This window comes from Pelodiscus sinensis, chromosome 2, assembly GCF_049634645.1.
Source record: "Pelodiscus sinensis isolate JC-2024 chromosome 2, ASM4963464v1, whole genome shotgun sequence".
Lineage (NCBI taxonomy): Eukaryota > Metazoa > Chordata > Testudines > Trionychidae > Pelodiscus > Pelodiscus sinensis.
In genome coordinates this window covers 52,915,037-52,940,299 of record NC_134712.1, presented here as the reverse complement: position 1 = coordinate 52,940,299, position 25,263 = coordinate 52,915,037, and the positions used below count along the sequence as shown (strand labels likewise).

The 25,263-nt window shown below is 40.7% G+C and overlaps 1 protein-coding gene across 1 annotated transcript in view; it reads left to right on the top strand.

Moving 5' to 3' along the window:
* PI15 (peptidase inhibitor 15) overlaps nt 1–25,263 on the top strand; it is a 45,135-nt gene that overhangs the window by 5,198 nt on the left and 14,674 nt on the right. The window contains exons 3-5 of the mRNA XM_006131549.4: nt 23,224–23,342; nt 23,698–23,830; nt 23,967–24,082. Of these exons, the coding sequence (XP_006131611.1) occupies nt 23,224–23,342; nt 23,698–23,830; nt 23,967–24,082 (368 nt within the window). The remainder of the gene's footprint in view (nt 1–23,223; nt 23,343–23,697; nt 23,831–23,966; nt 24,083–25,263) is intronic.

Sequence of the window (25,263 nt, the reverse complement as noted above, 5' to 3'; positions counted from 1 at the left end):
TTGATCAGTGAGTTATTAATTTTCAAATTATACTCAGTGGCTGTGTCTACATTGGCCCCTATTCCGTAATAGGGATGCAAATGTAGCACTTTGGAATAGGCAAATCCGCGGAGGATTTAAATATCCCCTGCGGCATTTGCATTAACATGGCTGCTGCTTTTTTCCGGCTTGTAGATAAGCCGGAGAAAAGCGCCAGTCTGGACGCGATCCTCCGGAAAATAAGCTCTTTTCCGGAGGATCTCTTATTCCTACTTTCAAGGATCCTTTCAAGTAGGAATAAGAGATCCTCCAGAAAAGAGCTTATTTTCCGGAGGATCGCGTGCAGACTGGCGCTTTTCTCCGGCTTATCTACAAGCCGGAAAAAAGCAGCAGCCATGTTAATGCAAATGCCGCGGGGGATATTTAAATCCCCCGCGGATTTGCCTATTCTAAAGTGCTACATTTGCATCCCTATTACGGAATAGGGGTCAATGTAGACACAGCCAGTGTGTATTTAGAAAGCATCTTCAAGTTCACTAAGAGCTCTATCAAGCTCACAAATTCACTTCACAGAGACCATAAGTTTCCCTGAGGTGGTCATAACTTTCCTATACTATTAGTGAGATTAAAACTAGGGATGTAAAGGTGAAAGTCTCAGTATAAACATGCCTGAGCATCCAGTTACTATTGAAAATGCTTTTGAACTACATACTGGGTGGTGGATAGATCAAATAGATTGAAGCAATTTTGCTTACCATTCCAAGCATATTAAAAATGCTTATTTGACACCTGAAAACCTTTAATCATAAAACAACAAAGTGAGTTGATTTGGTTTGTCCTCCAGCAGTCTGGCACTTCTGATAAAATACCTTTCTGTTTTGTTGCATTGACATTATGAAATGAGAACTGTTGCAGGTGTCTACATAATAATTTCTTTTCTTCTTTCATATATTTCAGAAGATGTCTTATTTCTTGAGCTGTTTGCCTTTGCTCATATTCATGATCCCATTGAAATCAACTATTCTTGCAAGGATTATAGAATTAACTTTTTAGAGAGACATATATAATGGGTTGGACAGGATCTCTTAGTTCATACAGTCTATTCTAACCCCTTGCATAACTGTCTTCTACATTAACCATATGGTTTTTATAAGTCTACCATAGAACATGTATAATGAAGATGTCTCAGTAACATCTATTAACACATATTTTACCTTAGTGTAATCTAAACAGTGTTTTGTCTGAATACTATGAAATAGGGGCTACATTAGCATTAGAAATGTCTAACCTAAATCTTTCCTTTAGAAGTAAAGATTATTACTCTTTAAATGCTGTTTATAACTAACTAATCAAATGTATTTTCCTGTTCCATTTCATATCGTTACCTCTCAAAAATGTGCAGGAAGTTGTCTTCTTTGCATCATTTCTGTAGGTTGTATGATATACATCAAATATGTTTAATCTCTTTGAATAGGTATGTTCTCCTGTGTTTTTTATTGTTAACATATGTAAATTATAGTCACCTTCACTTTAAAGCTCTATTACCTGAACAATGAAAGGCAGCTTTTGTGTAAATGAAAATTAGGCCCAATAATTTTAATTGATGCTTTGCTAACTTCCTCAATGGCACTAACTCAGGAATAACACACACTGGACTTTGTTCAAGCAGTTGAATTTTATTTCAGTCATTTAGGCTATGTCTACACAGCAGCAGTCTGCATCTACACACGAGCAGTTATTTTGACATAATGTCGAGCTGGAAGGCTGCTTTCTCTGACTCCTGTAACCCTCATTGTACAAGGAGTAAGGGAAGTCGAGGGATGGTGCTATATCCCGAAATAAGTGCTCTGTAGGGAGCACCGAAAGTCAAAATAAGCCATTTTTACTTAAGGCACACAATTAGTGTAGCTCACGTTGCATAAGCTTATTTTGAGTTTAGCGCTGCTGTGTAGACATGCCCATAGTTCTTAAAATCCTGTATAAATGGTAAAGCTTGAAATAAAATAATGAACAAACAAGTCATAAATCTCCCCTCTGTTACAGTTGCTTTGTGTCATGTCGGTAGCACAAATTGGCTCTAAATCTGGCATAGTCCAGCCTGGTGTTTGGTCAGGAGACACTGCAGTGTAAAGCTATGGCTTCTCTGTGCCCCAATGATCCACTTCTGCTGTATTCACCCTATAGACTACTGGTAGCCAGCATAAGTCAGAGCAGCTTTGTAGAATGCCCTCATTCATCTGAGGGCATGAATCAACATCCCACTCAACCAGGATTGGCCTAAAGCTTGTTTTGAAAACAAAAGCTTTATAGTGAATGATTGGAAAGCAGTTTGCAATATCAATAGAAAGGGCCTCAAGTGGAAAACATCCCTTCTCTGCAAAAAAATAAAGAACTTCTCAAACAATAAAATGGTAAGGAATAGCTTTTAAAAACGTGCTTTGGCATGAGAGTGCCTTTCACTTGTTTTAGGCATGAATTTTTTGGAGAGTCCATCCTAAAGTGAGGATGAATATTTACATTATATAAATGTAATATCAGCAGAAAGCCTTCTGGCTGTTTGAGTCAGTAGGGAAAAAATAAAAACCCAGTGTAGTTTCTGATAGAAAGGCAGTAACCTTGATCCCTCAGAATTGGAAATTCATTCATTATTAAATATAGCACCTCTTGAACTTCTTGGCTGACAACAGACAGGCATTTTTCACAAGAATCCTGATCCAAGGTACACATAGTACTTAGCTTCATACATGAATGGAGAAGATAGTGGCTTCAAACCTCTTTATGTCCTCTTTTTACCTCGGAGACAAAACTGAGAAAGAGCATGTGTTCCCTAGAACTTTGGAAATGTGAATATGAAAGACAGCAAAAGACAAAAGCCTGCAGAAGCATTAACTGCTCTGGTCCATTTATGTTGGCTATAGTTCAGCCTGTGATAGATATCTCTGCAGTTCTCCAGTATGGCCCAGAACCATCTTGATGCTGCATATGAAAGTGTGGCCAAGAGAAAAGTGGCTCTCTAGATCTTCATTCAATACCTGTCAACTTGTATGAAGATGGAGCATCTCATGTTGAGACTTATCACTCCTTGACCATATCTCTATTCTGAAGAACAAAGGTACTCCAATACGGGCTTCTATATATAGGACATTTGTCCCTCTGGTAGAATTGTTTGGCAAATGGTAAGTATTTTCCATTAACATTTTCAAAGGAAATGAAAGAATTTTTTCGTCAGAAATTTTGGTTTTTATGAAAAACTAAAAAACAAAGAATTTTTCAGGTTTTTGTATAAAAGAAAATTTCAAAAGAAACAAAATTTCTATTAATATTTTCTGGTTTTGAATAAAAGACATTTCCCTTTGAAAATGTTTCAAATGAAAGATTTCAAATGACTCTTCCTTCAGGCTCTTGGCAAATTATTGGTATGATCATCAGTTGGATAATGTTAGATCCCCTTGGTACCTCTTCCTGAGTATGATCTTGCCAAATAAAATGAGTTTTGGAGTAGGTTAGCAAAACACTGAATATTTTGAGGTTTGTAATTCTTTCACTTGACTTTTCCAAAAGATACACAAATAATAACATACGAAAGGAACTTATTACTATTAACTTTGTCAGCCTGCTGATTTTCTTTATTTGCTTTTTATTCTTTTAAAGCCTGGTTTTAAAGATGAGAAGAAAAGCAAAGAATCTAAAGAAAACTATTTGGTCATTAGTGATGGGCAAACTTCAAACGGTGTGTAGGTGTATAGAGTGTAGGTTCAGGTGGAATAGGCATCCAAAAATGTGGAAACTCATATAAAATTTATCTATACCTCTTGAATCTGGTTTGAAGTTTCACGACAGCAGGCTTTTTATGAGATTTCTAGGACACTGATTCTGGCCACTCTGGGAATGAATACTTCAGGAGCAGCCCTCTTTGGTAGGACATATTTCTGGAGGTTATATCACATGATCTTTAGTTAAAGATAAATCTTTAATTCCTGGAGACCCATGACAACCCGGGAGGCAACCCTTCCTCCTTGTATTATTTCAGCACTTTTGCTTAGCAGAAGTTCAGAGCTGTGCTATGTATTTTAAAATGTTATTCAACTGTCTTTAAAACTCTGCACAGTTTCTCTTTGGGTTATTTTTATGTGAACCTGTTTGCTCATATTTATTTGCAATAATATTCAAAAGAGAGCTACAGCTTGCTGGTGATAAATCAGGATGTTTTTTAGAAAGAAATGCCAAAAGCCCATTATCTACATTTTCAAATTTGTGCTGCACGCAGTGATGTGGAGACACAGAAGGTACTAATTTATTACAGTGTGCACAGTAACATTTTTAACAGGTGGAAGCTGAGAGTAAAATAAGCGTTCTTATTCTTAGAGAGAGTCAGCCTTGAATCCAAATGATCTCATAGCCCAAATAAATATATAAAACTCGCCAAATCTGTCTATATAAATTCCAATGATCTCATATGTTTTTATCACATAGTATGTACTGAGAGAACGAGGGAGAAGAGAGGAAGCATTTTCAATCATCCTGCTAAATATGCATGCAAGCAGAAGAATTGGTGGTTGTTTTATTAAACTTAACGCCAAATTCTGGAGAATCCCATCTGTCCACAGAATACCTGAAAACATTTTAAAAGCTGCATGCTCACTGTACAAAGGGGCCAGCAGAAAAGCTGTGCAGAGGAATTCTTAATCTCTCTGCACAGTGTAGTAGGTCTCCATAGAAAGGGTTATTAAGTGGGTGTCCAGTGAAAGCAGGTATCATCACACACTGAGTGAATCAGCTTGAACAAATCTCTTCATAATGGAACAGCAGCAGGCAGCTTCTGTTATTCCTCCCCAAGGCTGAAATTATAGCTATACTCTAGGGCTACGTCTATACGGCAGGCTTCTTGCGCAAGAACTTTTTGTGGAAGAGATCTTCTACAAAAAGTTCTTGCGCAAGAGCGTATCCGTACTGCCACGTGCTTTTGTGCCAGAGATGTGCTTTTGCTCAAGAGAGCGTCCACACTGCCATTAGATGGCCATTCTGTAAGAGAGAGCACCTGTGCTTTTTCCGATAGGGATTTCTTGCGCAAGAAACCCCTGTTGTCTGTCCACACGTGCCTTTTTGCGCAAGAGCTCTTGCACAAAAAAGGCTTATTCTTTGTAGAAAGAGGAATAACTCTTGCGCAAAAAGCCCTGTCTTCTGATGATCTACTGTACTTTTTCTTGCACAAAAATGAGCTTGTAGCGTGGACGCTCCATGAGACTTTGTGCAAAAACAGTAATTTTTGTCCAAAAACTCTGCAGTGTAGATGTAGCCTAGTTGTGCTGACAGCAACATATGATAGATATGTGTAGCAACCCGTGTGAATATGAAATTGGTATCCACATCTGCATCTGTATCTGCAAAAATCAACAGCGGATACTCGCATCCAATGTGGATATGCAGGGCCCTAACTATCTGGTCACATTGCCTAATGCAAGAAGGCATTTTGGTGCTCCAGTGATGAGCATGGTATAAGAACACAGTAGCAGCCTGACCAATTGGGGCCAAGGATTTCATTCCTCAGTCATCCCATTCTCCCCTCCCATTCCCCAGTGTGTTTTGCTTTGTTTTGTGGTTTTTTTTTTTTTTTTTTTTTTGCTACAGAGAGAAGTCTTTTTGCAGAGGCTATTCTCCTTCTCTAGGCTTTAACTTTTTGTGAAGTATTATCATCTTCCTCAGTTGAACAAATAAGCAAAAATGCAGGTCTTGTGAGAAATAAAATGAGAAGTTTGATGTAAATATTTAATGGTTTTGATGCACCCTGAGTAAAAGTAGGTAGGCAGTCTCACCTGCCATTTTCACTTTGGGCCACCATGGTGGTTTGTTTTTTGTTTGTTAACCAACAATAAAAAATCCATCAGCAGCTATGACTATCATGTAAATGAGGCCACAAATACAAAAGGAGTGTGCATGCTAATAACCAAGAAGATGTAGCTTATATTTACCTGACAATATGTCTGTGTCAACATTTAAATTGCTCTGGCAGGATAGACATTCACTATAGCAACAAGAGTCCTTCTGTTTCATTTTCCCAAGCAGCTCTTAGAAGAATTCTTCTACTGACCTTGCACTATTTATACTGGGTGTTAGGTCAGCTTAACAATGTTGCTCAGGGATGTGGGTTTTTCACAGCACTGAGCAACATAGCTGGGTCAACATAATTTCTTAGGATACACATGGCCTCACAATTATTTATTTCAGAATTTTATTTCTAATCTGATGCTGTTATTATGCATGTACAGGTAAGGTTTCAGGTATCTATATAACTACACATGAAAGATTCTATTTCAAAAGGTTACCTTGAAGGGATATTTGAACAAATTTATTGTCTTGCTGTCGGCTTGTCCATGTCTTACATGTTTAGCACTTAGATTGGTCTTCTTTACTAATGAAAAATGTGTATATATAGAGAGAGTCCTGCAAATCCACGGATATCCTCTATGTCCAGGGTTATCCTTAGCTGCAGATGTGGATGCAGATATCTGCGGTTCATTTTTGCTGATAAAGATGTAACTGTGGATACCAAATTTGTATCTAGAACCCTGCAAATGTGCAGATATCCACTTTATATCAGCAGGCCTCTGCATCTGTGGATGTGAAGGCAGATGCAGATATCCGTGTATCACTTTTGCACATGCAGGAGTCTCTTGTGATTTGCAGAATTACTATTCTTAGTTCTGCATATTCGTGGGGGGTCTCCTCTCCTGGCCTGGGGGGTTGGCAGAGGAGGCTGGGAGCTGTGGGGAACTCACTACAACTGCCAGAAGTCACGGCAATATCCTCAAGGCTCCTGGCAGCGTGGTGTGCTCTCTACAGCTCACGGATTCTGTGAAGAGTTCTCTGCAGCCCCTGGCCCAGAGTGAGTTTGGGAGCTATGGGGCACTCACCATGGGCACTGGGAGTCAAGGCTTCCAGTATTCATGAATTTCACTATTTATGGTGGTGCCAGGAATGCATCCAGCACGAATGGCAAGATGTGGATGCAGATACCAATTTTGTATCTGTGTAGGGCTCTCTCTCTATATATAGACATGGAATGATGAGACTTTTATTGGCAAATGTTAATAAACACTGATTTCACTGTATACCCACAGACAAAAAGCATTTCTGTTGGTAATGACTGAAATTTACAGACAAAGTAAGGAAAGGATGACTAAGAATTCATGAGAGTACTGTAATGCCAGCATTAGTGATGGATATCTATTTTATATATTTTAACATGAAATATTGGCAAATTGTGTTTTAATGGTTATAACATTTAACATTGTCTACTTAGATTACATTATTATTGATGGAACTCCCTCCCCCCAAATTCCTGCAACTGAGAAAATTTAAATTGATAAAAATTGAAAAATGCTTAAAAATTAAAAACATTGATACTATCTGATGAAATTATGCATAATAACATTAGAATTCTTCCAAATATAAAAGGCACTATTGCCTGAACCAGTGATTGAATCAATGATTGGTAGGGTTTTTAGAGGCAAAACCTCAAAAATAAGGTGACATTTAGGACTAATGCCAAACTATTGAATGTTGGCAGGTGACATTTAGGATTCAGGCCAATGCTCTTATGAGGCTCTGCTTGACCCTTTTGCAAGACACTGGACCTTGACTAAACACCTGTCACTCCTACACAACTGGGCAAGGAATTATTAAGACCTCATATTAATATGGGAACAGGGTCAAAACAGGGGGAAGTGGACTATACTCTAACTGTACTCTTCACATAATTCTAAAATGTTTCCAGTATTATAGAGCAGTTGACTGTTTCTCCCCAAATGATCAGCAGCTTAATATTAATGTCATTTAAAGCATTGTCATTAGTTTTCAGAGTTAACATCCCATTAATATGAATTGGACAGTGAAGGCTCCTGTTTCTTGGAAGACTCAGGAAGACAGTACTACAGTTATTCATGTTTAAAACATTTTGTTTGTGTTTAGAAGGTACAGAGACTTAAATGTTTTAAATGAAAGCACAAATTATGCAGAAATATATGGGGAGATGAGAGAAGTGCCAATACTGTCTGTCACTGAATACCCTGCCTGATGTATCCCTTTCTACACTATGGCAGTTTACCTTTCCAAAACCTCCTGCTGCTCCTGATAACCTCCAGTTTGAGGAGTAAGGGAAAAGAAAAATGCTGTAACTCCAATCTTCCCTTACTGTGGTATGGAAAAGGAGACGATTGAGATATTAACATTGGGGCTTCTCAACATTTTCCATCAAAACTTTTTTTCTGACAAAAAAATGGGTTTTCAGTTAAATGAAAAATTTTCACTAAAAGTGATTTTCTTAGAAAAAAATTGTCAAAAAACCAAAACCAAAAATATTTATGGATCTCGAGTCTGACTTCTCACAAATTCAGAATTCTGAGGCGCATTTATATATTTGCTGGAATACTTGGTTGCATTCAGTTACCAAAATCAGTAATTCTTTCTAATATCTCATGCTTCCATAATAGGAACAGTTTAAAAGCTGGCTTGAAAAGAACTATGTCAACTATAAATTGATATTACCGGCTAAAGGAGCTATTCACTCTCTCTAAAATAGAGAATAGTGCCTGAAACAATGCTATTTTACCTTCTTGTAAAAAGCTAAAAGAAGTTTTTCTAATTGCACCTACTGTAGACAACTTTTGGAATAAGCCACTAAAAAGAAGACTTGTAACGCCACTCATAAGCATAAACAATTAATATAGCAAAGTGCTGACAGACCTTGCTGATTCATTTGGAGTAAAGCAGCAGTTTCTTTCCCAGGGGAAAAAAATCACAACACATCTTGAAGAATTTAAAAGTCAGATAGTAAATCTTGGTGAGGATAGGGGCAATATGGGTGGTTCAAAATAATGCATCTTGTTTTCTTTGTTTCTCTAACAATGCATTAATAAGATGAGTAGAAAACTCTCCTTAGTGAGTGATTGATTTATTCAGTGGTTATGGATTTTTACTCTGGTACAGGACTACCCTGAGGTGGAATTTTGATAATTTTTTATAACAGGGAGGAAACTATAGCTTGTGCCAATAGAAGTTGTCAAAGAAATATATTCTAGGATAGCATTTAAAGGCAATATTTCCATACGCGCGCGCACGCGCACACACACACAGAGTAGAATTGCCTGCTTTATTTTTTTTAAGTGGAGAGTGGCATCCTCCATGAAGCAGTCTGAGGTTCAGAGTTTTCTATGTTTTCCCTCTTTTGACTTGTGTTAAACTATCAGACTATGAAGTTGAATGCAGCTGCCTCCCGAATGGGTCAGTACTGCTCTAAGCTGGTTAGAGAAGTTTAGGGAATATGATGTGAAGAGCCCTGTCCTCCCAGTGCTACCCAAAAGCTTGAAAGAGGTCAGTATATCAACTTCAACTCCTCTGGGGCTGTGATTGGGACTAAACCAATGCTCACACATGGTCACTCCTCTTGCAGACCCTTCAATCTGCACAGATTTTAAACTTCCATTAAGTATACATAGAATGTGTGTTTCTAGCCCTTCTAGTTTGGAAAGAAGCCTTCAGGGTGTCATTTGATTCAGTATGGTTCATGAGCCACCAGGAATTCCTCAAACAGACACATTGAAACAATATAATTCTGAAAGGAATTGCTCCATCTAGTGTAAAGGGATGCTAACTCTGATATCTGACAGTGGCAATTTAAACATCAGTGTGGTTTGCATATTGTATTGCTGAGAGCATTTAAGCAGAAACATCTCACTGACATTGTTAACCCTGTATGACCCCACTTTTCCATGATGAATGAACATGAGAGAATACTGCAGTCAATGGGAACTTGAATCAGTCCTTGCTTTGAAATCGGAGTAGATTGAATGCACTCTCGAGCAGTTAGTCTACATCTACATCTACATCTTCTGCCCAGTCTTGCAGAAGAACATATCATTGCGCCTCATTTGAATACTTAATGAGCCGCCATTTTTGCGCAAGGGGCAGAACACCTCTTGCGCAAGAGTTTTTTTGTACAAAATGGCGGCTCATTAAGTACGCAAATGAGGCACGGCAATAATCACCGCTGTGCCTCATTTGCATATGTTCTTGCGCAAGACTGGGCAGTGCAGACGTAGCTTTAGAGTACATCTACGCAACAATGTTATTTCAGAATAACTGACATTATTCCAAAATAACAGTGTGTGTCTACACTACAAGTCTTTATTTTGAAATAATGTTGAGCTGAAGGACTTCTTACTCTGACTCATGATAAACTGCATGGCTACGTCTACACTGGCCCCTTTTCTGGAAGGGGCATGTAAATTTCATGAGTCGTAGTAGGGAAATGCGCGGGGGATTTAAATATCCCCCGCGGCATTTAAATAAAAATGTCCGCCGCTTTTTTCCGGCTTTTAAAAAAGCCGGAAAAGAGTGTCTACACTGGCCCCGATCCTCCGGAAAAAGCGCCCTTTTCCGGAGGCTCTTATTCCTACTTTGAAGAAAAAAAAAAAAAGCGGCGGACATTTTTATTTAAATGCTGCGGGGGATATTTAAATCCCCCGCGCATTTCCCTACTACGACTCATGAAATTTACATGCCCCTTCCGGAAAAGGGGCCAGTGTAGACGAGCCCCCATATGTGTAAGGGAAGCTGAAGGAAAAATGTTCTTCCTTCGACTTCCTGCTGTGTAGACTACTCCAAAGCTGAGTTAAGGTATTTCGACTTAAGGTACACAATCAACGTAGCTGAAGTTGTGTAGCTTAATTTGACTTTAGCCTTGCTGTGTAGATGTACCCTTAGTGTGCATTGGCAGGGTCCATACAGACAGCTAGTGCACAGGAGCTTAGCACAGGTAGATTCACACCCCAGCTTTCAAAAAAATAAATATTTACACAAGCCCTAGATGACTGTTTAACTTTTAATTCAGTGATAAATGTACAATGTTTCATGTCAAGATTGGTTATAATGGAATTTTAGCCCGCTCTCCACTAAAATCAATAAGTACTCCTCCAAAAGAGCAAACCTAAAAAGAAAGTTCTGATATTAATACTATTACAACTGAGTATTCCTACAGCAGGCAATCAAAGAATGCAAAAGAAAACTCCTGTAGTGCACGTCCAGAGTGCAAATGGTATGTGGTGTCTGCATGCCAAAAAATCCAAGTTACTAATGTTTGATATATCCCAATAGCATGCTCAGAAAAATAGGGAACGTAGATTTTAAAATCTGTTTTGTTTTAGTATAATTTAACCATGACATTGCACATTCATCATCCCCAGATGCCCTTAGCGAAGCTTGCATGTTCCAACTGTCCTGTACAGTTGCTGCCAAGTGCAATAATGTATTTAAGAATAACCATATTAAAATGTTACTTCACTAATAAAACAGAAGTGATTTTCTTTAGAGACCATTTTAAAAGCTGAACTTTAGTCTTGGGAAATTAGCACAAAATAAATATATCTAGAGGTTGCAATATATGTATAGTATAATTCAGCTGCCCTCGAGCAAGCTTGCTTTAGATGTTATAATAGCAATGGTTATGGAGGACTTTTGGCTGAAGATAGTCTCTGCAAAGTTAGAAAATACATTGTTTTTCCTTGCCTTAAAGATATTTGTTTCCTGGTGTGACAGGATGCTGTTAATGGCTACAAATTAGGCTTTATGGAAGCTACAGTGGAACATCAGTTACAAACACCTCAGGAATGGAGGTTGTTCGTAACTCTAAAATGTTTGCAATTCTGAACAAAATGTTATGATTGTTCTTTTGGAAAGTTTACAAATGAACATTGACAATACAGCTTTGAAAATTTATTTTATGTTTATTTTTACCTTAGTAGGGCTCTCATATACAAACTGTGTGGAGTGTGTAGGCCGAAGTGAACTGATTACTGGGGGTTGGTTTCACGCTTCTCAGATGATGAACCAGAGGGAAGAAGTCTAAGGCTACGTCTAGACTACATGCCTCTGTCACCAGAGGCATGTAGATTAGGCTACCAGGCATAGGAAAATGAAGCGGCGATTTAAATGATCACCGCTTCATTTAAATTTACATGGCTGCCGCGCTGAGCCGATCAGCTGTTTGTCGGCTCAGCGCGGTAGTCTGGACGCACGGGTGTCGACATCAAAGGCATTTGTCGACCACCCAGGTATGCCTCCTGGAATGAGGTTTACCTGGGTGGTCGACAAATGCCTTTGATGTCGACACCCGCACGTCCAGACTACCACGCTGAGCCGACAAACAGCTGATTGGCTCAGCACGGCAGCCATGTAAATTTAAATGAAGCGGTGATTATTTAAATCGCTGCTTCATTTTCCTATGCCTGGTAGCCTAATCTACATGCCTCTGGCGACAGAGGCATGTAGTCTAGACGTAGCCTGGGTCCCAGTTTACGCTAGACCTGGAACTTGCATAAGGTACACAACTCCAGCTACACAGAATACCTTAAGTCAAGTTTGGTGCCATCTCTACTTCAGGAAGCCAATAGGAGCAAATGCTCCTGTTTGTCTTCCCTTACTCCTTGCAACTGCAAGGAGTACAGATGCCAGCTAGAGCTGCCCTCAGCATTTGATTTACAGGTCTATAGCAGACCTGCTAAATCGAACACCAGAATGTTGATCTCTGGCATGGAGAGTGAAGACATACCCATGGGCTGTGTCTAGACTGGCCAGTTTTTCTGGAAAATCAGCCGCTTTTCTGGAAAAACTTGCTAACTGTCTACACTGGCCGCTTCAATTTCTGCAAAAGCATTGATTTGCTACTGTAAGAAATCAGTGCTTTTTGCGGAAATACTATGATGCTTCCGTTTGGGCAAAAGTCCCTTTTGTGCAAAACGTTTGTGCAAAAGGGCCAGTGTAGACAGCTGAGATTTGTTTTGCACAAAAAAAATTGTGAAAATAGCAATCGGGGCTTTTTTGCGCAAAAGCGCGTCTAGATTGGCCACAGACACTTTTCCGCAAAAAGTGCTTTTGCGGAAAAGCATCCGTGCCAATCTAGACACTCTTTTCCGAAAATGCTTTTAACGGAAAACTTTTCCATTAAAATCATTTCCGGAAAATCATGCCAGTCTAGACGTAGCCAAAGTGTCTGGTAGTTAAGAACTTGGGGTAGTTGGATTTTGGGAGACTCGGGAACAGAAGGGCTGTTGAGGTCATGCTAAGCTCATCAGAGCCAGAGTGAGACCTTATGCTTATGGGGTAGTTAGTTGTATCAGGGCTCTGAGCCATAGAAGCAGAGCATTAAGATAGCCAAAGTTTATATCCTTACTTGTCTGAAAGGATAAAAGATCATTACTGGTCTGAGAGATCACAAAATATCATTCCATCACTGGTATTCATTTCTGTAAAGCTTTACTTGCACAGAAATGTATTTGGTATGTTAGGCAATCGAAAGCCAGGGCATTTAAATGAGCCTTTAGTTTGAATATAGTTTTCATTGTAATGAGAGTGATTGTAAAGAACTGTTACCATTTACAAATAGCAAATTAACAAATCTTTGAGACAGTATATTCTACCTTTGTGGACAAAGGATGCATATGCTTTAGCAAGCCGTACTGAAAAATCCTTGTGAAAGAATACTAATTTCACTTCTTACAGTTCATTCATAATTAACAGTATTTTTACACTTTGCTATTTGCTGTAATTAATGGGAATGATTGTATGTACTGTACTTCTTGCCTGAAGAGAGCAGGAAAACAGGAACAAGGATGAAATTCTGGCCTCACTAAAGCCTGTAGTAGAAGTCCCATTGATTTAAATAAGGTTAATGTTTCATCCCCAAATTTCAACCAGTGTGTGCCATGTCTATCATGCACAAACCACCTTAGTTTGGTTCAAAAGGCCATTAGCTGTCAACAATCAAATTCCCTTGGAAATTACTTTCACTGTGACCCCATCCAACAGTAAATGGCAAATGGCAAACATATCAGGCAAGACCACATTGCAGACAGGCCTGTTGACAGGGAGTGGCAAAGGAAGCAGTTGCTCCAGGGCCCGACAATTCTAAAGGGCCTGAGGCTCCAGCCGTGGGTGCTACTGCAGCATCAGTGGTGCCTGGAGCCCTGCCCCCTTTAAATGGCTGCCAGAGCACTACATGGCCACTCTAGGCAGCTTTGAAGGAGGGGGGATAGGAAGGCACACCACACTGCAGACAGCACTGAGGGCAGCAGGGAGGGGGCGGAGGATGTGTGCCATGCTCACTGCTCTTGCCCTGGTCCTTCTGCTCAAGGCCCTACCCCTTCCAAGAGCATGGAGCTGCCCTCCACCCCCACCACCTTGGCTGTCAGCTCCCCTGATTGCAGCTATGTTCATTTACATCATCTGAGGACATGACTGATAATACTTCTTTAAATTGAGCCATTCATCATCTGGCCCCCTTTACTGAGTGCGGGTGCTCTTTCCCCTACCTTTGGTTTGTTTGTTTGTTTCAGATTGCGAGCTCTTTGAGGCAAGAATTATATCTTAGTTTATAAAATACAGGACTATGTAGCACTTTAAAATGTAATCTACATAGTCCTGTATTTTGTTTCAGCTACACCAGACTAACACGGCTACATTTCTATCACCTTCAACTAACAACTTCTGCTGTTGACTGAAAACTAATAATGATTAAGCAATTAATCAAAAGAAACATAGTACTTTAGGGGTGATCTCATCAATGCAATACAAAGGGGGCCTTGCTGCTTCCCTGCATAAAAGATTTCTGCATCCACAGCCTGAAACTGTATACACATTTCTCTTTTGCCATCTAGACAGAAAGTTAGACGGTGATCCTGTCTATGCGGAATGCTCATTGAAGTCCGCAGGGGTTATGTATATGGATGGATTCCAGAGACAGGCCCCAAGTTTACTGAATACAATCAGCCTTTGGTCTCTTTCTTTCTACTTTCCAAGTATCTTGGTTATTTGAATAAATATGTTTTGGATTACATTTTATCAGATGTATTTGTCTGTGGAGAATATAATCTTAAGATTTCTTGTCTATATTTTTAACCTTTCCAAAACCCTTGATAAATTTATTTAGTTTTTTACTTAATTCATGTTTGCAACATCTCCCCATTTAGTGTCAACTGCAACTCCACACTGTGTTCTGTATTCCAAGTCACATTCTCAGTAAAACTAGTCTAAGAAACTATCACTGCAGTACTTCACTGGATACATTTGTCCATCCCCAAGAAGCATTGTAATTTATTATTATCCTTTGCCAGTTTGCTGTCATTTGATGACACTCATATATAATCCTTTTTTGAAGTCTAGTAGTAGATAGAAATCTATTGAGATCATGTCACGTGCCTCAGTGGGTCACAACTGAGAATAAGAAATTTAGGACAGATTGCTAAGAAATAGCTTTTAAAAACAAAAGTAGTCATGTGGCACCTTTGAGACTAACAAAGAGAAAAAAAAAGGGAGACCCTCAGAAGAAGGGGGTGGGGGAAATTCCCTGTTAGTTGTAATCCCAATTGACAGCTTTCCTTACATTCAACACCCTATTGACATCAAAAGCTAAGTATGGGACACTTCCAGGCCATTAAATTAGCCTCATTAGCACTAGGACTACAACTGATAGGTATTTTTGCCCTCTCCTTTCTTATTCTGGTGCCCCCCCCTTTTTTTCCCCAATCAAGATCATCTCATCTGATGCAGTGGGTTTTGCCTATGATAGCTCATGATACTATATATATTTTTGCTAGTCTCTAAGGTACCATGGGACAACTCATTGTTTTTAAAAGTTGTTTTTAAAGTTACAGACTAACACAGTTACCCCTCTGAGACTGCTAAGAAATAGGACAGACTCACCCCAAACTGATGATTATTTCACCATTAGACTTCACTTCACATAAGTGAGCTTCTATATCATCATATTAGTTAACAAGAAGCCAAAATCATACCATCCTTAGGCATTCCAGCCTTTGGTTCACTACCCAGATACTTGAACTTTAAGGCAAGTTATTACTGAAAACAAATGTCAGTAGACCTGGATCCTTCCAATCTCAAGGGATCAGTGACTTAGCCAGGTCAATATATAACTCAGACCTTATCCAGTAATCATGCTGATGCCAATCTTTCAGCAACTAAAATTGAAAGTTTTAATAATAAAGGACAGGTGAGTTCAAAATAGTTAATAAATCATATACATACAAATAATTGCAAAGTCCTTGTACCGGGTTTGTAGCATTGATGCAATAAACTGCTAGTTTGCGATAGTCTCTCTGGAATCACCAAAAAAGATTGGCAGTCATCAGTCTTTATTTGGAGCTTCCTTGTAAGTGAGGGTATGTCTACACTACCCTCCTAGTTTGAACTAGGAGGGTAATGTAGGCATACCGCACTTGCAAATGAAGCCCGGGATTTGAATTTCCCGGGCTTCATTTGCAAGTTCGGTATGCCTACATTACCCTCCTAGTTCGAACTAGGAGGGTAGTGTAGACATACCCTAAGTAAGTAAGTAAGAAAGAAGTCTCTGTTACCTTTTTGTATCCTCTGCCATGTACATGGAAATTTACTTGCAGCCTCTGTTTGTGGAAAGTTGCTGGCCCAAGCTGGAGGCCAAGGTCACATGAGCATATCACATGTCCTTATGTGGCTTGGTGACTCACAGGATTGACCATTGGGCCCTCAATGCATAAGGTATCCTCAAGGAGAGCTATATGGACAAAATGAAGGGTTTTTTTTTCTATAGCCCATTGTTAGAGTGAAATATCCTTATTAGGCCATTCTCTCATAGCCATCTAGCCTTGATGTAAATCAATTTGAGAAGTGTCACCCCATTACATATTTGGGATACAAATACATAGTCAATATGTATAACTTTAAATACAGAAATGACACATGGATTTAATCAGGGTAATCATATTTGATAGACTGTAACTTTTCCATTGACACTTGGCACGATATTTCCTGCATAAGAGTTGTTACAATTGTATAATAGTGGTAGCATGGGTGACCGGTATGCTAGGTGGGGGAAGGCTTTGTCTTCCCAAACCGCCAGCCTAGCCTTGCCCACACTCTGCCCCCAGAAGGCCTGCTGTAGGTGTTCTGGGAGTGGAGTGTTGCCTCCACCCTCCCAGTGTTCCAGGGCAGGGATGCTGGAGCCTCATGCCCTCTTCCCTCCCCATGCTCCAGGGCCAGCGAGGTTTGGGCCATGTGCCCTTCCTGTGCTCCAGGGTCAGGGAGGCTTGGGCCACATGTTGCCCACCCTCCCAATGCTCCAGGGCCAGGGAGGCTGGGGCTGTGTGCTCTCCTCCCTCCCTGTGCTCTGAGGAGAGCGGGTGGCACATGGATGTCTCCCCTTGTTGGTGAACGGTAGCAGTAATGATACAAATGGTCATTTTTAATCATACAGCATCATACACGCCTAAGAGGGCCCCACTCCCGGGCGCGCGGCACATGCGCGGCTCCCACCCCGGGCGTGCGGCACATGCATGGTGCCCCGGGCCCCAGGCACGTGATGCATGCGTGGTGCTGCCCCAGGCACGTGATGCATGTGCGGCCCCACCCCCACAAATCGGGCCCCGCACTTCCTAAAACCGGCCCTGCATGTGTGGACGTGGAAGAGGGAGTTTTTTTCAAAAGAAGAGGCCTCCAGGAAAAAGCACAGGTGCCCTGATGGCCACTCCATCCATAGTATTCACAGCTTAAATATGAGATAGCGTCCATTCAGTGTGGATGCTATCTTTCGAAAAAGGAAATTGCTTTTTCAATGCGCTTTTGCTGTGTGGATGCTCTCTTTTAAAAGAAGTTTTTTTGGAAGATCTCTTCTGAAAAAGCTTCTTTTGAAAGAAGCTTGCAATCTAGATGTACCCTTAGAGACGAACAAAAAATTCTATTTACTTTTACAGTAAACTTCCGATAATCCGGCACCTTTAGGACCCAGGAGGTGCCGGATTATCAGATATGCCGGACTATCGGAAGGGGGGGCTTTGAGGGGTCTGGGGTGGGGGGGGGATGCATCCGAATCCGGCTGAATCCGGATGCCTGAATCCGGACTCCTGGGACAGAGCGCTGGGGCGCTGCCGGGTTGGTCCCTGCAGCGCCGCACCTTGGCGCTGCAGGGAGCAACCCGGCAGCACCCCAGCTGCTCTGTCCCAGGTGTACCCAAGTCAGCTGCTGCTGAAACTGATCAGCGGCTGATTCCAGGAAGCCGGGGCAGGGCAGCTCTGCTCAGGCTTCCTGGAGTCAGCCGCTGGTCAGTTTCAGCAGCGGCTGAATCGGGGAAAGCTAGGGTGCTGCCGGGTTGGTCCCGCAGCCCTGAGGGGCAGCGCTACGGGACCTACCCGGCAGCACTCCAGCTGCTCTGCCCCCGGCTTCCCTGATTCAGCCGCTGGTCAGTTTTAGCAGTGGCTAAATCGGGGAAGCTGGGGGCAGAGCAGCTCCAATGATCTGGCTGCCTGGAGTATTTCCGGGTTCCTGATGGTGCCGGACCATCAGGAGTGCTGGACCATCAGATGCCGGACCATCGGAGTTTTACTGTATATTTAAACAATAAAGTTGTTCCTAAGTAACAAAGCATAGCTATAAACTTAGATGCAAGTTCAGAATACCTCAAAATTCATGGTATTCCTATTCAGGCTTTTGGTCCAGATTAGCTTTAATGAGCAGCCAGTAGAAATGCAAGAAAAAACAAATAGTCTGGATAAATAGATTATCCAGGCCAAAAATGTATCTTTGAAAACAAAAGCAAATCAAAACCATGCAGTGAGGCTCGAGAACAGAGCATACATACACTTTGTCACATATGATGTAAGATGAACAATTTGGCCTATAATACCCATATCTTGACAATGGGCTAACAAGCAGCAAGTGATTCTGGGAATTACAGATCAGTGAGAAAAAACAGTTGAGAAAAATCATTGAAGTTAGGGTTATAGAGTGACTCAAAGGTACCCTCTTTCAGTGTAATCAAATATGAGATGCAGGAGATTATATTTAAATATTAATTTCATTTAGAATTTCAAAGTGATTTTGATTAAGAACCTTGCAAGAGTCTCTTGAGGAACAGTGGTAGCCACCAGAAGAAAATAAAGTCTTATCATGGGATAAAACTGGTTGTGTCAAGAAGCTAAAAGTCATAAGAAGTAAATAGCCAATTTTAGGTAGGATGCTCCAGGAATCCACAAGAATTTTTGGATGACATTTGAATTAGACTAGAGAAGGAACAATCAGTTTCATACATACAGAATGGGAAGCGACTGTCTGGGAAGGAGTACGGCAGAAAGGGATCTAGGGGTTATAGTGGACCACAAGCTAAATATGAGTCAGCAGTGTGATGTTGTTGCAAAGAAAGCAAACATGATTCTGGGATGCATTAACAGGTGTGTTTTGAGTAAGAAATGAGAACTCATTCTTCCACTCTACTCTGCACTGGTTAGGCCTCATTTGGAGTATTGTGTTCAGTATGGGGCACCACATTTCAAGAAAGATGTGGAGAAATTGGAGAGGGTCCAGAGAAGAGTAACAAGAATGATTAAAGGTCTAGAGAACATGACCTATGAAGGAAGGCTGAAGGAACTGGGTTTGTTTAGTTTAGAAAAGAGAAGATTGAGGGGGGACATGACAGCAGTTTTCAGATATCTAAAAGGGTGTCATAAGGAGGAAGGAGAAAACTTGTTCATCTTGGCCTCTGGGGATAGAACAAGAAGCAATGGTCTTAAACTGCAGCAAGGGGGGGTTTAGGTTGGACATTAAGAAAAAGTTCTTAATTGTCAGGGTAGTCAAACAGTGGAATAAATTGCCCAGGGAGGTTGTGGAATCTCCATCTGTGGAGATATTTAAGAGTAGGTTAGATAAATGTCTATCGGGGATGGTCTAGACACTATTTGGTCCTGCCATGAGGGCAGGGGACTGGACTCGATGACCTCTTGAGGTCCCTTCCAGTCCTAGTATTCTATGATTCTAAGGATCTGAGCAATTTCAAAAGGACCTAGTCAAAATTAAATTATATTTGTGCAACACAGTAGCAAATTAAATTCAAAGTGGACAAATATAAAGCAATGAAGTATACCCTGTCTGAGGAGCCTCTGAATCAGTGGAGGGCATCCTGCAGCCCATCAGAATTTTATATGTGGCCCATGAGATGTTTTGTTTACTGTTGCTCACATGCAGAGTTGCCAGATTCCACTGGTTTCCATCCGCATAGTTTATTTTCTTACCAGCGTTGCTAAAGTGATGTGTGTAATGCAAGAGAATGTGATTACACACAACATTGACCATAAGAGCCATGTACCCCCTTTGCATCTGATCAAAGTGCTGATGCTGTTCAATTGGCAAATTTGAAGTGCACAAATGCAGTTAGCAAAATGACCCTATCCCAGGAGAACATCTTGTATATGGTAATCTTGTGGTCCACTGAGATAAAGGAGGGTCCACATGTGTCTCGTTCATTAGCTTAGGTTGCCCATCACTACTCTGAATATTTTTACAGGTATGCTGATTAGACAGACCTCTAGGTACTGTATGCTGACATTGCAGGATTGCAAATCCCATAATGCACTCTCTGGATGCTCTCTGGGACTGGACAAAGCTTCTGGGGTCAGAACAGCCTCCTTTTTGTGAACAGGGAACTGGAACAGAGAGCTGCTTCTCCCCTTTGTATCTGGGCCCAGGAGAAACAGAGACGGAGTCCTGTGATTGAGTTGCTAGGCTAAAGACACATGACCAGGGTTAAGACCACACGATAGCCAAAAACTTGTGTCTCCACAGTGAAGCATTGAGAGCAGAAGCTGAAGACTGCTGGTTGAGCAGAAGATCTGGATTTGGCTTACAGACCATTGAGTAAAGAACAAGTTACCTCTGGGTTAGTGCTCTCTAAGGCTATCTCTAGACTACAAGGTTTTATCAGAAAAATGTACGCAAATTGCGCTTTGCAATTTGCGTACCTTTTTCCAATTTTTTTTTGGAAAAGGCTTTTCTGAAATTTGGCCCATCTATGTTGAGCAAAATTTCAGAAAAAGCCTCCTCTTTCAGAAGAGCCCTTCTTCCTCGTGGAATGAGGAAGACAGGTTTCTGAAAGAGCATGTCTGCTCTTCCTCCAAAAAAGTGGAACAGTAGACGCGTTCCCTCATGCGGTGGAGTTTTTCCGCGATACCCGGTATCCTGAATAAACCCCATAATGTAGACATAGCCTAATATAAGAACTCAGGGGGGTAGCTGTATTAGTCTGTAAGGGTATGTCTAGACTATATGGCTCCGTCGACAAAGCCATGTAAACTAGTTTACCTGGTATAGGCAAAGAAGCGGGGATTTAAATAATCCCTGATTAATTAAAATAGACATGGCCGCCGTGCTGTGCCGATGATCAGCTGATCCAGCACAGTGCGGCAGTCTAGATGTGGATCTGTCAGCTGGGGAAGCCTTTGCTGACCGATCGCTTATGCCTCGTGAAACGAGGTTTACAGGATCAGTCGGCAAAGGCTTCCCCAGCCGACAGATTCGCGTCTAGACTGCCACACTGTGCCGGATCAGCTGATTGTCAGCACAACGTGGCGGCCATGTTTATTTTAATGAAGCGGGGATTATTTAAATCCCTGCTTCTTTGCCTATGCTGGGTAAACTAGTTTACATGGCTCCGTCAACGGAGCCGTGTAGTCTAGAAATACCCTAACTGAAAAGACCTAAAAAACAACAAATGGTCCTGCAGCACATCAGAGACTAACAAAAATGTAGATAGTATCATGAGCTTTCATGGACACAACCCACTTCTTCAGATGAATGGAGCAAGGGGTCCAGAGGTACAGTATTAGGATTTGTGCATATTTTATTGTTTAAATATATTAGTATTTGTGCATATTTCATAACATTAATATTAGATGCATCACCTGAATATGTGTTCTTTTCTATAAGGGTAAGTTTGCACTGCATGCTTATTTCGGAATATGTTCCAAAATAGCATATTTCGAAATAGAGCGTCTATACTACAGGGAAGCCTCAAAATTAGACCGAGGCAGGTTCCCCTAATGTGGGCATGCTACCTTGATTTAGAGCCCCAGAGAGCACTGGGGAAAAATTACTTAGAATGGCCCTAGTGAGGAACTATTTAGAAGTAGCAGCAGTGGAGCATCCACACACGCCCTATTTCAAAATAGTTATTTCGGAAGAGGAGTTATTCCTTGTGGAATGAGGGTTACAGAAGTCGGAATAAGCTGTCCATTATTTCGATGTTATTTCAAAATAACGGAATTGCTGTGTAGATGCTCACATTATTTCAGAATAATTGCCGTTATTCCAAAATAACAGTGCAGTGTAGATGCACCCTAAAAGACTATTAATTACTACTATTTATATTACTTGACTGATACATTCCTTTGTTTATGACTTCATAACTGTTTGCAGTGCAAATATTGATGCCACAGTTCAATGCTTTATGTGAACAAATGTGATACAAGCAGGAGACACTGTTTAACCCCACGGGGAAAAAAAATCTCCCTTTAACGCAAATATCCCAATAAAGAATTGTAATAAAGAATAGTATGCCAGATCATTTGTTCTCACACTAAAAACTTATGGAAGGAAACTTAGGGGGAGGAAATCACCCAAAGATTTTCTCACAAAATTGTTTGCTGATTATTCCACAGAGAACAGCATTTGATACCCTGTGAAATGCCCTAGGAGACTCTCTGATCCTTCCCTCATGCCCCTTTCCCAATCATGTGGTTTCAGAGAAACCAGTTGGTTATCAGGCACTTTCCTTGGTTACAGATGGACTAATGTCCAATGATTCCACTTACCATGTGTAGTGAGTTTCATGGATTAAATGATACTACCTGAGGTTGCATTATCCTTTCTAATATGTTCCACCGAACAATGTATTTCACCTTAGCTCTGCTCCCCAACAATGCACAGGATCCCCATTGCCACTCCAAACTCTATCCAATCTTTTTTTCCTCTCCATTCATGGATCCCAACTCAACAGAGAGCCACAAGGACTCCTGAATAAGTGGATGGAGAGACTAGTGCCATGGGGAGGACCCTTCCATTCAAAATGGGCAGAGCTGCATATTTAGGGTACCAAACCTTGGTGGTGTGGTCTGGCTCTGTGATAAATCTGACAAGTCCCTTTGTTTTCTGTAGCCATGTTCTTCTGTATGCTAGAGATCTGTGACTGTATTTCATTTTTTATAAGAACACGAAATGTGGTATCACAAATTTAACATAATTAATTATAAAAATCTTCTTTGGGTGTTGAGCTATTAATCTTACATGTTATATTAACATGATCATATCATATAACACCTGCCTCTTGCACTTGTCCACATTTTTAGTACCATTGCTAAGGACTTTTCACTTTATCAGGTTTGGGATGAAACTCTTGCGAAGTCTGCAGAGGCTTGGGCTGCAACATGCATTTGGGACCATGGACCTTCCTACTTACTAAGATTCTTGGGCCAAAACCTCTCTGTAAGAACTGGAAGGTAGGTAACTGTTGTTTTGCAAAACCTTTATTTAAAAAAAAAAAAGAAAAAAAAGAAATTGAGTGTCCCTTAGCTGATGTCAACTGCCATGAAGGTAGGCCAATCTGAACCTTTTAGCTAGTGTGGTGGAAAAAGAACTAAATTTGTCTACAGCTTATAAAGATTTTCATTCCAGTCAGGAATCTGAGAATTAATTATTAGAAAATCTGACTGTAACCACGGATTTCAGATCTCCACAAAATAACAGTTTGCAAATAGACGTACTCTATCCTAGGGATGCCAGGCCAAATGTTCTAACATAGCAAATTTTGAAAATGAACTTTTCCCTCCAACCTCTCTCTTTAAATTCACCTAGGTATCGATCCATTCTTCAGCTGGTAAAGCCATGGTATGATGAAGTGAAAGACTATGCTTTTCCATATCCTCAGGACTGCAACCCTAGATGCCCACTCAGATGCTATGGACCCATGTGCACACATTATACACAGGTTATATGAGATTCAATCTTCCTTCACCAATCTATAGTTCAAAATTGGACTTTTCTGTGATGTGTGTGTATGTATAAATAAATAATATTTCTTTTAAATGTCAACTTCACCAAAAGAATAATGATTATTTATTCAGATGGTCTGGGCCACTTCCAATCGGATAGGCTGTGCAGTCCACACATGCCACAATATGAATGTCTGGGGATCTGTTTGGCGGCGAGCTGTTTATTTGGTATGCAACTATGCCCCAAAGTAAGTCGCTTTCTTTTCATTCTGTTTACTTTTCTACTTCATGCCTGTATGGGTTATTTGATAGGACTGTTTGCTCCCTTTTTTTCCAGCTAGCATTCCAGTCATGCTTTAGTGCTGGGCCTGCTTCCTCAAACAAATATAATAACTGGAATTATAAAAATGTACTAGTTTTGTATATAAAACAAACCAAAGAGGAATAACAAGATGTGTATTTAACAAAAGCACATCTCATTATCTTTTGTAGCTTTCCTTGATAGGATAAGAAGTCTTGTGGATAAGGGAGAAGTGGTGGACATGGTATACCTAGACTTTTGATATGGTCTCGCATGACCTTCTTATTACTAGGGAAATACAATCTAGATGGGCTACTATAAGGTGGGTGCATAATTGGCTCGATAGCCATTCTCAGAAAGTAGTTATTAATGGTTCACAGTCATGCTGGAAGGGCATAACAAGTAGGGTTCTACAGGGGTCTGTTTTGGAATTGGTTCTGTTCAATATCTTAATCAATGATTTAGATGATGGCATAGAGAATATGCTTATTAAGTTTGCAGATGATAACAAGCTGGGAGGGGTTGCAACTGCTTTGGAAGACAAGGTCACAATTCAAAATGATCTGGAAAAAGCTAGAGAAATGGTCTGAGGTAAATAGGATGAAGTTTAATAAGGTTAAATGTAAAGTACTCCACCGAGGAAGGAACAATCAGTTTCACACATAGGCTGTGTCTACATTGGCACCCTTTTCCGGAAAAGGGATGCTAATGAGACAAGTCGGAATTACAAATGCTATGGGGGATTTAAATATCCCCCGCAGCATTTGCATGAACATTGCTGCCGCTTTTTTCCGGTTCGGGGCTTTGCCGGAGAAAAGCGCCAGTCTAGACGGGATCTTTTGGAAAATAAAGCCTTTTCCGGAAGATCCCTTATTCCTCTTAAAATCAGGAATAAGGGTTCTTCTGGAAAAGGCTTTATTTTCTGAAAGATCCCATCTAGACCGGCGCTTTTCTCCGGCAAAGCCCCGAGCCAGAAAAAAGCTGCAGCTATGTTCATGCAAATGCCATGGGGGATATCTAAATCCCCCGTGGCATTTGCAATTCTGACTTATCTCATTAGCATCCCTTTTCCAGAAAAGGGCGCCAATGTAGACACAGCCATACAGAATGGAAAGTGATGGTCTAGGA